The 13,549-nt window shown below is 30.0% G+C and overlaps 1 protein-coding gene across 1 annotated transcript in view; it reads left to right on the top strand.

Annotated features, from left to right (window-relative positions):
• The window catches only part of LOC114342101 (fibrillin-1), a 423,761-nt gene that overhangs the window by 236,360 nt on the left and 173,852 nt on the right, over window positions 1–13,549 (top strand). The window contains exon 2 of the mRNA XM_050661746.1: window positions 594–869. Within this exon, the coding sequence (XP_050517703.1) occupies window positions 594–869 (276 nt within the window). The remainder of the gene's footprint in view (window positions 1–593; window positions 870–13,549) is intronic.

A 13,549-nucleotide genomic window follows, 5' to 3' on the forward strand; every position in this document is an offset into this window, starting at 1 on the left:
TTTATTGATAAAATTAATAGTTTTCGATTTATTCGCTATCGAAAGTGTTAGTTTTAAATCGAAAAAATCAATGTTTTTAATAAGTTTTCTGCTAATAAGTCCAAAAGTTTTCGATTTAGCAAAACAACTTTACTTAACAAAAATGTACCTTTTGAAAAAATAAACAAACCGTTTTTTTTTAATTTTCTTTAAAACCAATAGTGGTCGAGCTATACTTTATTATGTTAGCTCTTCTTCGTCAAATGCTAAATATTGTAGTTTCAAAGTCAAAAGACGGGAAACCTGAAATAACTTGTTCAAACTAATTTAAAGTATTTAAAAAATAACTATCTCCAGAAATAAAAAAGTCTCTAGCTCAAAAATTAAGTGACTTATACTGAAAAGAATGTCAGTCCCTATTTTTTTCGGCGAAAAAGTGATCGGAAGCAACCCCCTAATCACCATCCTAATTAAAATTCGTCATTTACGTTATTTAGTCTTCTTTATTTATGTATTATTAAAAGGTTCTAGAAGTTTGAACTAATGAGATTAAATAATATTTAAAATATAATATAAATTTAAAACAAGTAATAAATAAAATTTATTTGTTTCAGATACATATTCCGCTTCCAAAATAATTCCTAAACACTTGCATAAAGTTCTGGACTCTTCCTGTAAAGGCATCTCGCCTCCACATATCAAAAATGCAGAACTCGTGAAATTAAAGACTGAAAAACTGCACAACGGGAGGCATAAACAAACTGAGTATTTGGTAGCTGAGTATAGGTGTACAGATGGATACGGATTCAAAGTTGGTCTTTCTAACCATTTGTTTTGCAGTAAAAAGCGATGGATTGGGGGGAAAAATTTATGTAAGAAGAAAAATAAAGGTAAATATTCAAATTTTCAATTTACGTAGTCAAGGGATTAGATAGGTCACCGTGTCCTCTTCAATTCTGATAGGTTAAACCAAGTAGTCTTAATGTATTTTTGGCTGCTGATTACGAATTTCAAGGGTGGATTTTGATCCGAGTTGTCAAATAATTACAAACAATTTAATTGTTTGTAAATTGTTTATAAGGCTCTAGCTCGTAAACTAAAAGAGGGCCTTTTTTAATTTTGGCTTAGACCTACCGCCATACTGCCAGACACATAAGGAATAAAAGGTATACAAAACAGGTTTAAAACAAATGTAACAACTAAAAGGTATTAAGTAACACTAAGCTTAACAGCTAAAACAACTAATTATAATACCAAAGGTATTAACTAAAATGTTTAAGGGAATTATAATGATTATTTCATTCATAGGAGATTCTGACCAATAGAAAGCTACAGAAATCTGAATTAAATCGATAATTTTTGATAATCCCCCGTCGTTAAGTATATTACGTCAAATGCCCTTCGTTGCTACGAAAAAATACATTCAGTGACATTAATGACAATTAATGTTTTAAAAATTATAAAAGTGATGACTTTCAATCGTCAAATATTTATAAAAACTGTGTGTTTAATGGTACTTACATAAATAAATTACAATAGAATTTTGGTTTTGAACAGTTTTATTCATGAAATAATCGCAACAAATTGCACTCGACCTCTAAAATTAATATAGAATTTTTGCTCTCGTGACACTTTGACATAATTTCACTCGCCTTCGGCTCGTGAAATTAAAACTGTCAAAGTGTCACTCGGGAAAAATTCAATAATTTCAGAGCTCTTGTGCAATTACTACTGATAATTTTCTGTCTTTTAAAAAGTTGATTAAAGAGTTGTACTATATGTTACGGATAATGACGTCAGAGCCGTGGGGTACATCTTTTCAATATGATGCAAGTCTTCGAAATGCCGCCCCCTAAATATTATTGAAACTTAATACTAGTATTTATTTTTATTAAATGAAATTACACAAAATGAACGAAAACTTTTATTTTAAAAACAAAACGTACTTTAAATTAAATGAAATATGTGTTAACATTAAATAACATTTATGAAAATTACAATTTTATCCTTTTGGTTTTAATTTTGGTAAACTCGTCAATCAGATTGGTGTATTCTAAAGTAGCAGCTAGTGAGGACTCTATCGAAATAAGTACTAATTTTTTTTTAGTTTTGTTTGTCTTATGGAGCTTCGTAAATAGTTTTTAATCATTTTTAATTTTGAAAAGCTTCTTTCCCAAGCTACCGAGACAGAGAGTGTTATTAAAATTCTTCGGGTCGGTACTTTCTGCACCTCGCATGACAAAATTCTTCTAACCGGGGTTTAATCGGGACAGATAATACCGGCCCTTAGTGATACAGGGATATATTTGGGTATAAAGAAATTAGGTTATTTTGTCACAAATAGTTCAAAACCTCTAAAGGTTTCATGGAGTATATGGTATCATTTGGGATAAATCATGCAATAATTCTTCTAGAAAATCATTTGCCGCTCTATATCCGATTCTTTTTCTATGAAAAGTATTGAATAAAGATGTTCTAGTATTTTATCATATTTCCCTTTTCTTATATTTCCCTCAATTTAAAAGTGTCATATAAAATTTTAAAATTTTTATTATGAGTTTCTAAAAGCGAAAATCGATCATTCAAAGAATTAAAGGCAATGTCTAAAATATACATGAAAAAATTTACTTTAAATTTATCTTCTTCTGTTGAAAGTTGATCCACAGATCAAATTGACGCATTTTTCTCTTGCCTCAATATTCATTTTCAGCAGGAAATTCGGAACTTATTTACAAGATTTTCTGCAATTTCATTATCAGTAATTTTAATTTGGTCATAGCCAAATTGTCAGTAAATTTTCATTTTTTCCATAGTTCCTGACAACATTTTTACACAATCTGACAAATATATAGTTACATGTTGCAACATCTTCGAGACTGAATTTATATGAAATAAATATTATCATGCCAAAGAACTACACGGCATATAAATTTATAATTTTTAATATTTTTTACCAATCCTCGTGCTTTGACTTTAGTTTCTGAATCATTGTTGACGTCTTCTACTATTTCGAATAAGACATTATATATTTCACAAAATTGAAATCTTAGAGGTTTCAATGCATCTATTCGACTTAACCATTTAGTAGTACTCAACGGTTTTAGCGTTAGTTGTGAAACATGTTTTTTCAGAACTTCCCAACGCTTTGTAAAACCAGAAAAAAGTGTACAGTTCTTGTATAATACAAAAAAAAAGGTTTTTGTTTCTGTAGAAGAAGACGCTGCGTCATTTATGACTAAGGTGGCATGCTCAGGGCACGTAAAACGCCCTCGGATATTTTTCAGATATTCTGTTTTGCACACTCTTTCTTATTCCTTTCATATTAACCCCGTTATCATAGCCTTGTCCTCTGAGCCGTTTTAAATCAAGAACTAATTTTTCCAAATTTGTCAAAATAAGTTCTATTAAACCTTCACCAGTTAAATATTTTCGGCTGACACTTGGTCCTATATATATTTTTAATTATTGAATGGCTCAATTTGTATTTTGATTTTACTGATTATGCCGCTCCCCTTGTGACGCCGCCTGATGCGGCTGCCTCGCAGCATCATAGCACCGCACGGCCCTGAATGACGTAAATCCGGCCAATAACGTTATTGGCCGGCCAATATCGACAATGGCCGGTTGAATTGGTCATTGTCGACAATGGCCGGATATTAACGTTACTGTCCATAGAAACTGGACAGTGATGATAATTTTAAATTTTTGATAACATTTCTATCATTGCCCGGCCAATGTCGACAATACCCGTTGTTAATCGGTCAATGTTGAAATTTTTACTAAAAGATAGGTTATGTGTAGGTTTACTATTGTTTACTTCATGTGTGTATATTGTGTATTGTTTTCGTGCTGAAATTACTCGTAAATTTATTTAAGTGTTATCATGGATATGAACGATATGCGCACTAGTTTTAATAATTATATAAACTTAATAGTCAAGTCAAAACGTGATAACAATAAATCATTTTTAAACTGTGACGAAGACAATAGCCGAATAAGTGAAATTAAAGAAGCGAAAAATATTTTGAGAACACCGGGTGCTAAATAAACAACAAATAACTATAGAATGAAATTCAATGATCAAGCCAGCTCCCGCCAGCCACCTGCCTCTTGGAAGTTTAAACATTCATTTAAGCGAAAAACCATTGTTTATTTGTGAAATAAACATTTTTTTTTCCGATTCATGAGAGCAGAAAAATGTATTTTGAATTAAATAAATTACATATGTACATTCTTCCTTTTTTTTGTTAAATAATTTAATTAAAAAATTTTTTTTTGGGCACCCTTTATAATTAATTATGTACGTGTTTATGTTACCGAATAGATAATTGAATAACCTTTCAAATGAGGTAGAACACGACCCCTCTTGTCATTTAAAAAAATCATCGATGACTTCATCACGCCCAAATGGATGACGTCACTATTATGTATTATACGTCAAAAAATCATAATTTAAAAATAAAAATCGACCTGTTTCGGGATTTTTCCTTAAAGTCGCCGGTTTACGAAATATCGAATTTATTCCTTTCATTTGCACCATACTGTATATAAAAATATTATTATTTCCTTGTTTGTATTTACGAATACGTTACCCATATTATGATAAATAAAGACGTTTTATTTGTTTTTAATAACTATGTACTTATATTTCTGCAACTACTTTCAGAAACATCTTCGTATCTCATTTTAAACACGGTGTAAGTCAATAAGTGTTTAAAATCTAGGATTGGCTTCTTAGGCATCGATTTATCAACATTGGCCATTTGCTTCTGGCCACTGTCGTTATTGACTGGTTATTAGTGGTTATTGATGAAAAATCTAATTTTACGTTGTTTTTACAACATTGGACAATATTTAAGGTTATTGTCGTTAATGGCCGGGCATTGTCGTTAATAACCAAGGAAAATGGACATTCACGACAATGCCCGGCCATTAACGTCAATGTCCAATTTACATCATTGACCGTAACATATACATCTACAGAGCCAAGTGATAATAAAATCTAGTATATTCCAAGGAGCTGATACTTTACATTTTAATAAATAAGTAATTTATTAATTTAGACGAATAAATTGTAATTTTAGAACAACCAAAAAATATATGATCTAAATCACTTTCCTCTTCATACTGCTCACATTTATCATTATCCAAAATCTGTGTCTTAAATAACTGCTTTGGATAACATTCGTGTCCGAATCGTACTTACTCTAATAATAGAAGTTATGTACTTCTTAGAAGCTCTACAAGACTTGTACCAAGGACATTTAGGAAGATCGGGCTGAATTAACGAGTGTCTATTTTGATTCACAACTTCAAAATTAAAAAAAAATATATTTAGGGTAACCTATTTGAAATAAGAAACTTCATTGGATTTGCAGAAAAATGCAAAATCTAACAATAATGTAAATACCTACCACCCTAATATTGGTTTGTTATGGTGAGACCCTTACACATCAAGATATATTATAAATATCGTGCAGGCCATTTCCGAGATAATTGAGGCATTCCATACTTAAATCAGCCTTTACATTGAGAATGAAGAGAAAATCAAAAACATTATTTTAAAAGTATACCAAAAGAGGGCTCCATTTTTGTTTTTGAAATGATTTGTAGGTGCTTTTGAACTAATTCCCTAGTGACTTTAAGTTTAGATATTTTGACACCCCAAAATCACTATTATTTTGAGCGGCACTATTTTTTCCTTCATATTTAAACACCAAAAAAAAACAAAAAGTGGTCCCTAGAGTGTGCCCTTTCAAATGAATATAGGATTAAACATAAATTCTATAAGCCTAGGTGATCCACGGCTTTAAGTGTTACTTTTAACAAATTTGTGGTGTTCATACTATTTACTTTCCAATTTTTTATTCTCAATAAATTCTAACGAATAAGGAAGGGGGAAGACTAAGCTACTTTAAGGCTATGGGTACATAATTCGCAAATATTTTACGTGCATCCCTACTTTTTCTGTCTTTACACGGCAAATTACGTGTAGTAAAATTCACACTGGTGTGGATATGTAAACATTACTAGAATGTCATTCTACTTGAAAATGTCATAATTAATTTAAAGAGATGGCTTTTGAATGTTCTTGGATAACTGTTATTTTTATAATTGCAAATTATTAATTCAGTTAATAAATGTGAAAATTCCACACCTGTAATTTTGAACCAATCAAAATACGTTATTTTGACAGATCACCATGGCAACGGAGGTATTTTATCGGAAATTTTTTGCTCGTGGGGTACCCAACAGCGAATTATAGTGGAAATTTTTTGACGTTTACAATAACAGAACATTTTTGACAGACTGGTTTTTATTTGTTTACATAATTTAAAATAAAACGCCAAAAAATAATTTTCTATCACTTGTAGTTACTCAAAACTTATGTAAAATTGAAGAATATACTATTTTCTATCTTGAAATGGTATTCCCATGCAACTACAATGAGTAGAAATTACGAATTTGAAAGCCTAAATAATTGCTGACAAAGCTATGGCGCGCTATTAATCTGTTCATGCAGCTTTGGATTTTCAAATGCAGGTGTGGAATTTTCTTACCGAATACCACGCGAAGTCAAATTAATATCCGGAAATTTTTTTTTGATCGTGAATATTTTTATAAAATTTCCCTATATTCATGATCTCAAAAAAATTTCCGGAAATAATTTGACCTCTAGTGGTATTACTAGTGATAATTTTTTCACTAACTATGTTTTCAGTGATTGTAATAATTTATTTGTACAACAAAAACTAATAATCAATCGAGAAAAGAGGAAAAGTGTTAAAGTGATTTTTTAATAATATGTTGTTATTTTGGAACGCTTACAATTTTGAACATCTCTAACAACAAAATACTTGGATCACAGGATATATCTGATGTTTTCTCTGCTTAGATCTTCCACAAATAATACACAATAAATAACTTTTTATTAAGTTCACGTCTTAAATCAATTATTTATCAAATACACTATATATCAATAATATTTAATCAATTTCTCAAAATATTCCCGATGCAATGTCAAATATTTAAAATTGTAACTGATTGTCAGTGTCTGACTGACAATATATGCTGACAATATTATATTCGGTTGAGTGCGTTGTAAGACAAAGACAGATTTGGAAAATATTACCACGGCATTGTGTTCATTTTTTTCAAATCCTGAAAAAACCAATAAATATTTTTGAAAAATTTAAACGCAGAATGAAAGACTAAATTATTACCGAGGGCCGAAAGTCCCTTAGAATAAATAAAAAGTTTATTTTGAATGAGATATTTGAAATTAAAAATCACACTAAATTTTCTCTTAGTTTTTTCACCCCTGTAACTTATTAAAATAAACATTATAGAAGTTCTCAGGGACTTTCGGCCCTCGCTAATAACGTAATCTTTCATTCTGCGTCTAAATTTTTCAAAAATACTTATTAGTTTTCTCAGGATTCGAAAAAAATGAATCCCCATTTGAATAGCATTGCAGCCGAAAATACGTACCGATCCTCTTAAGCATCTTTCAAATGAAAGTTGTTTTTAACCTCTTTTTTAATTTAATGAAAAAGAAAGCATTTCCTACTATTTTTAATAAGCAGTTAATCAAAACTTAATTTTATTTTTGATAAATTAAGGAAATGTATCCAGCACGTGTGGCCTGTCTTAAAATCTGTAAATAGATCACCATGAGGAAATACCTACCAGATTGCATGTCAATTACTGTTTTTTTCCGTTCCACTAACCACACCTTCTTTTTATATTTGTGCTTACTAATAATCTCTAAAATAGATATTAGGTAGGTACTATTAATAATTTTCTTTAATCGGGTATTACTAATACCGCTAGTTTCCTTTTTTATTTAAAGTGTCTATAATTGAGTGATACTTATTTGCAGGAAATGTAGTATTATAAGAGTGCTGTATTTTAGTTAGATCGATATTACTTCGGGAGATAGTACTTAGTATTACTATTACTATTACTATTACTTATTACTATTACCCTTTTTGGAAAGTTCTGCGAAACTTTGGCAACACTGCGTCGGCTGCAGTTCACATAACTAACATGAATGCTGAATGTTGTGACCTTAGACAAGGAAGGTTGTGACAATATACCCATAGGCGAGCTAAATGGAAGTAATAGAGAACAATTTTAATATTAGTAAATAAATATTTAGTTCAGAGAAATACGGAAAAAAATATCCTGTTTGTGACACAACCCCCTCCATGCCGAAACCAAATTTTTTGAGTAGTATGGACATCTATAATAATAACCTATATGTTTCCTGCAGCCGATTTTGATGATATACATAGTTAGAAACAAATGAAGATCAAAAACCGGTAAATTTTCGCTTTTTTCGTCTATTACCAAAAAGTTAAACATTTTAAACAAATTTAAGAGTAAGAAACTGATAACTCGTATAAAAAAACTTCAATATGGCATTCGTGAATATGTCTACCCTTATTGGTTGCTTAGAAAATTGCAAAATTAATTGTAAGTTTTGAGTTTTTATAAATATTCATAACTTATGTAAAAATTAACTTAGAACTTTCTTATTACACGGAATGATGAGACTTCTGGTGCTTAAATCATACCCTAAATTTCAAAGCAATTTGTCAAATAGTTTAAAAGTTATTTAATTTGTTTATCCAAAATTATTTTTTAATTATCTTTAAATTATCTTTAAATTATTAATTTTGTTTATCCCAAATTAAGTCAGAAAATGAAGAAGTTCCGGTAATACTTTGGATAGTTTATGAAAGAAGAAGATTTACACTATTAATTTAATTAAAAACAAATGACAAAAAATAATTCTAAATATTGCAAAATTATTTTTCAAGAACATGTGAATTAAAAAAAGGGGGGCTAACTTCGTCCCTAATTGTCCTAGGACAATTGTTTTTTTTTAAATGTGTATAAAAGTTCAGTCTTTCTGAATATGAAAAAATAATGTTTCTACGGGTAACGGTTAAAAAGTTATTCTAATTGTTTATAAGTAAGCAAAAAATCGACATTTTTTTGTAAAATAATTTTAAAATGTTTAAAATTAGTTTTTGTCATTTTTTTAATTAAATCCTTTACAATATAGTCTAGAAAGCCACTGCGCATCCGCTAGGAAAAATATTCTAATTCGGATTTTTTGCACAATCTTACTCAAAAAGGACCCCTTTTAACAAATTTGCATGTTGCCAGGACTAAAAGTTGGTCAAAAATTTTTTAAACGTTTTTTTTTTGTTTTTTCCTAAAATTATTTTTTTTGCATGGAACAAACTTTTTTTAGGTTTTTTGGATCATTCCAAACAGAAAAGGTATTTAGTGACTTTTCTCTAAAGTTGATAGTTTTTGACATATAAGCGATTAAAAATTGAAAAATTGCGAAATCGGCCATTTTTAACCCTCAAAAACTATGTGAAAAACTGAAAATTTGAATGTTACCAAGGTAGGTAGATATTCTTTAAACATCGATTGATGAAATACCGTAGAGTTTTTTGCAATACAATATTCAAAACTCCTTTGTTTTTTAATTGCTAATCAAGCGTGCGCGACACTATTTTCCACCGTTGCATGTGTCGTATGCAGTATGGTGCAAATGAAAGGAATAAATTCGTTATTTCGTAAACCGGCGACTTTAAGGAAAAATCCCGAAACAGGTCGATTTTTATTTTTAAGTTATGATACAGTGGCATATATGGTATACTAGTGACGTCATCCATCTGGGCGTGATGACCTAATCGATGATTTTTTTAAATGATAATACGGGTCGTGTGCCGGCTCATTTGAAAGGTTCTTCAATTCTCTATTCAGTAATATAAACATGTACATAATTATTTATACAGGGTGTCCAAAAAATGTTTATTAAATTAAATCATTTGACAAATTGACAAAAAAATTAAATTATTGGACACCCTGTATAAATAATTATGTAAATGTTTATATTACTGAATAGAGAATTGAAGAACCTTTCAAATGAGCCGGCACACGACCCCTATTCTCATTTAAAAAAATCATCGATTACGTCATCACGCCCAGATGGATGACGTCACTAGTATACCATGTATGTCACAATATCATAACTTAAAAATAAAAATCGACCTGTTTCGGAATTTTTCCTTAAAGTCGCCGGTTTACTAAATATCAAATTTATTCCTTTCATTTGCACCATACTGCATACACATGCAACGGTGGAAAATAGTGTCGCGCACGCTTGATTAGCAATTCAAAAACAAAGGAGTTTTGAATATTGTATTGCAAAAAACTCTTCGGGATTTTATCAATCGATGTTTAAAGAATATCTACCTACCTTGGCAACATTCAAATTTTCAGTTTTTCACATACTTTTTGAGGGTTTAAAATGGCCGATTTCGCAATTTTTCAATTTTTAATCGCTTATATGTCAAAAACTATCAATTTTAGAGAAAAGTCACTAAAGACCTTTTCTGTTTGGAATGATCCAAAAAACCTAAAAAAAATTTGTTCCATGCAAAAAAAAATAATTTTAGGAAAAAAACAAAAAAAAAAACGTTTGAAAAATTTTTGACCAACTTTTGGTCCTGGCAACATGCAAATTTGTTAAAAGGAGTCCTTTTTGAGTAAGATTGTGCAAAAAATCCGAATTAGAATATTTTTCCTAGCGGATGCGCAGTGCCTTTCTGGACTAATAGTACAAAATGTTCTTTCACAAACTGTCCAAAGTATTACTGTAACAAAATCCACAAGCAAAAGAAAATTTTTTGGCATAGTTGGCTGTATGTATACCATCAATCACAAAAATTGGAAAAATTCTTTGTAAAAGGTATAAAATTTTTATTAAAAATCCCTTTAAAGGCTACATCACAACAAAACGTGATAGCATAGAAAATGACTAACACGATATTTATAATATATTTTGATGTGTAAGGGTCTCACCATAACAAACCAATATTAGGGTGGTAGGTATTTACATTATTGTCAGATCTTGCATTTTTCTGCAAATCCAATGAAGTTTCTTATTTCAAATAGGTTACCCTAATTGTTTTTTTTTTAAATTTTGAAGTCCTTAAGAAATACTGATTTTATTTTTCGTGTACCTAATGTTCCCAATAATATAGTGCGGCCGATATGTGAAACAATTGAGTGTTTACTGATACAAGCATATAAGTTGGACCACATATTATACTACACATATAAAGGTTCAAATTTAGATATGAGGACTCAGATTTTGCCATTTACAAAAATGGCGGGCATTCAAAATGGCGACTATACATATGTGACTAATAGCACGATAACTTTTGAACGAGAAATCCGATTTCAATCAAATTTGGTATATAGGTTCTTTTTTTGATGTATAAGATCGAGATCTTAAACTGGAAGAATCGGTTTACGAAAAGTTGTATTTTTCCTGGTTTTTATGTAAAAATATGTTGTTTTTTTTTTAATTCTTTCACCCTGTATACAGTGTGTCCACGGATGGGGTGCCCAAGAGGAAAAACTTTTTTATTTTCAATTTTAGCGAAAAATGTCATTCTTATTAAAAAGTTTTGCTTGTCCTAAAACCCCATAAAATGAACTAAAATTCAAGTTTTTCAAATCCTGCTTATTTTTATAGCCAATTTTATGTAAATCTCTATGAATTTTTGCGCTAAGTTCGAAATTGTAACAATAATAACTTGGGAGAACAACCCTTTCGCTTCTCTGGATTATGAAACCAGACTTTGTCGTTCTCCTTGAATCATCAAATTATTTATTAATTAAATAATTATTAATCCAATAATTTTAATAATGAAATTTATCACAAGATAAATTCTTTATTGAACGCTTAACATTGTCGAAAAAATTGACAATTCGCAAATTATTTATCGGAGTTGACAGTTACTAAGCTACATTGTGGCTTGGCAACACTAGATTATTGTTACGATTTCGAACTTAGTGCAAAAATTTATAGGGATTTACATAAAATTTTCTACAAAATTAGGCAGAATTTGAAAAACTAGAATTTTATTTCGTTTTATGGGGTTTTAGAACAAGCAAAACTTTTTATCAAGAATGACATTTTTCGCTAAAATTGAAAATACAAAAGTTTTTCCTCTTGGGCACGCCAACCGTGGACACACTGTATATTAATTTTTCAAAAAGTTAATACCGCTATTGAAAGGAGCCTAAAAATGTTTTTCGGGAAATATTTTGAACTTTTTAGTTATGTTAATTACCATCTAATAAATGCATAACGTATCTTCACATGTATCTATGTGCGGCAGATTAGTGCAAATATTATAGGAATAAAAAGAATTATTGTGGATTTAATAGTAGAAGCGCATATAATTTATACCACATAAACTACACATATAAAGGTTCAAATTTAGATATAAAGCCATCTCAGATTTAGCCTTTTACAAAAATGGCGGGCATTCAAAATGGCGAAATACATATGTGACTAATAGCACGATAACTTTTGAACGAAAAGTCCGATTTCAGCCAAATTTGGCATCGAGGTTCTTTTTTTGATGAGTAAGATCGAGGTCTTGAACCGAAAGAATCGGTTCACGAGAAGTTGTGTTTTGACTATTTTTTATGTAAAAATATGTTGTTATTTTTCAATTCTTTCACCCTGTATATACTAATTTTTTAAAAAGGTAATACCGCCGTTGAAAAGTGTATAAGAATATTATGGAAATATTTTGAACTTTGTAGTTATGTTAATTACCATTTAATAAATGCATAACGTGTCATCACATGTACCATGTGATTAATGCGGCAGCTTAAGTTTGAATGCCCGCCATTTTTGTAAAAGACAAAATCTGAGATGGCACTGTGTGTGGTCCCAATTATATGCTTCTACCATTAAATGCACAATAATTCTTATATTATTTACACGAATCTGCCGCACATTGGTTCATAGGTACATGTGAAGATACGTTATGCATCTAGTAATTGATATTTAACATAACTAAAGAGTTCAAAATATCCCTAAAAAATATTTTTACGCTTTTTTCAACGCCCGTATTACCTTTTTGAAAAATTATTATATACAAGGTGAAACAATTGAAAAAAGAAACAACATATCTTTACCTAAAAAATAAGGAAAAACACAACTTCTGGTAAATCGATGCTTTCGGTTCAAAACCTTGATATTACACATCAAAAAAGGACCTATGTACAAAATTTGGTTGAAATCAGACTTTTCGTTCAACAGTTATCGTGCTGTTAATCACATATGTATAGTCGCCATTTTGAATGCTTGCCATTTTTGTTAAAGGTAAAATCTGAGATAGCTTCACGTCTAAATTTGAATCTTTGTATGTGTAGTGTGTGTGGTCCAAATTATATGCTTATACCATTAAATGCACAATAATTCTTATAATATTTGCACGAATCTGCCGCACATAAGTACATGTGAAGATAAGTTATGCATTTATTTAATGGTAATTAACATAATTAAAAAGTTCAAAATATTTCCTAAAAAACATTTTTACGCTCTTTCCAATGGCTGTATTACTTTTTTGAAAAATTAATATATACAGGGTGAAAGAATTGAAAAAAAAAACATATTTTTACATAAAACTCAGAAAAAACACAACTTTTGGTAAACCGATTCGTCCGATTTAAGAGC

Source organism: Diabrotica virgifera, chromosome 9 (genome assembly GCF_917563875.1).
Source record: "Diabrotica virgifera virgifera chromosome 9, PGI_DIABVI_V3a".
NCBI classification, from domain to species: domain Eukaryota; kingdom Metazoa; phylum Arthropoda; class Insecta; order Coleoptera; family Chrysomelidae; genus Diabrotica; species Diabrotica virgifera.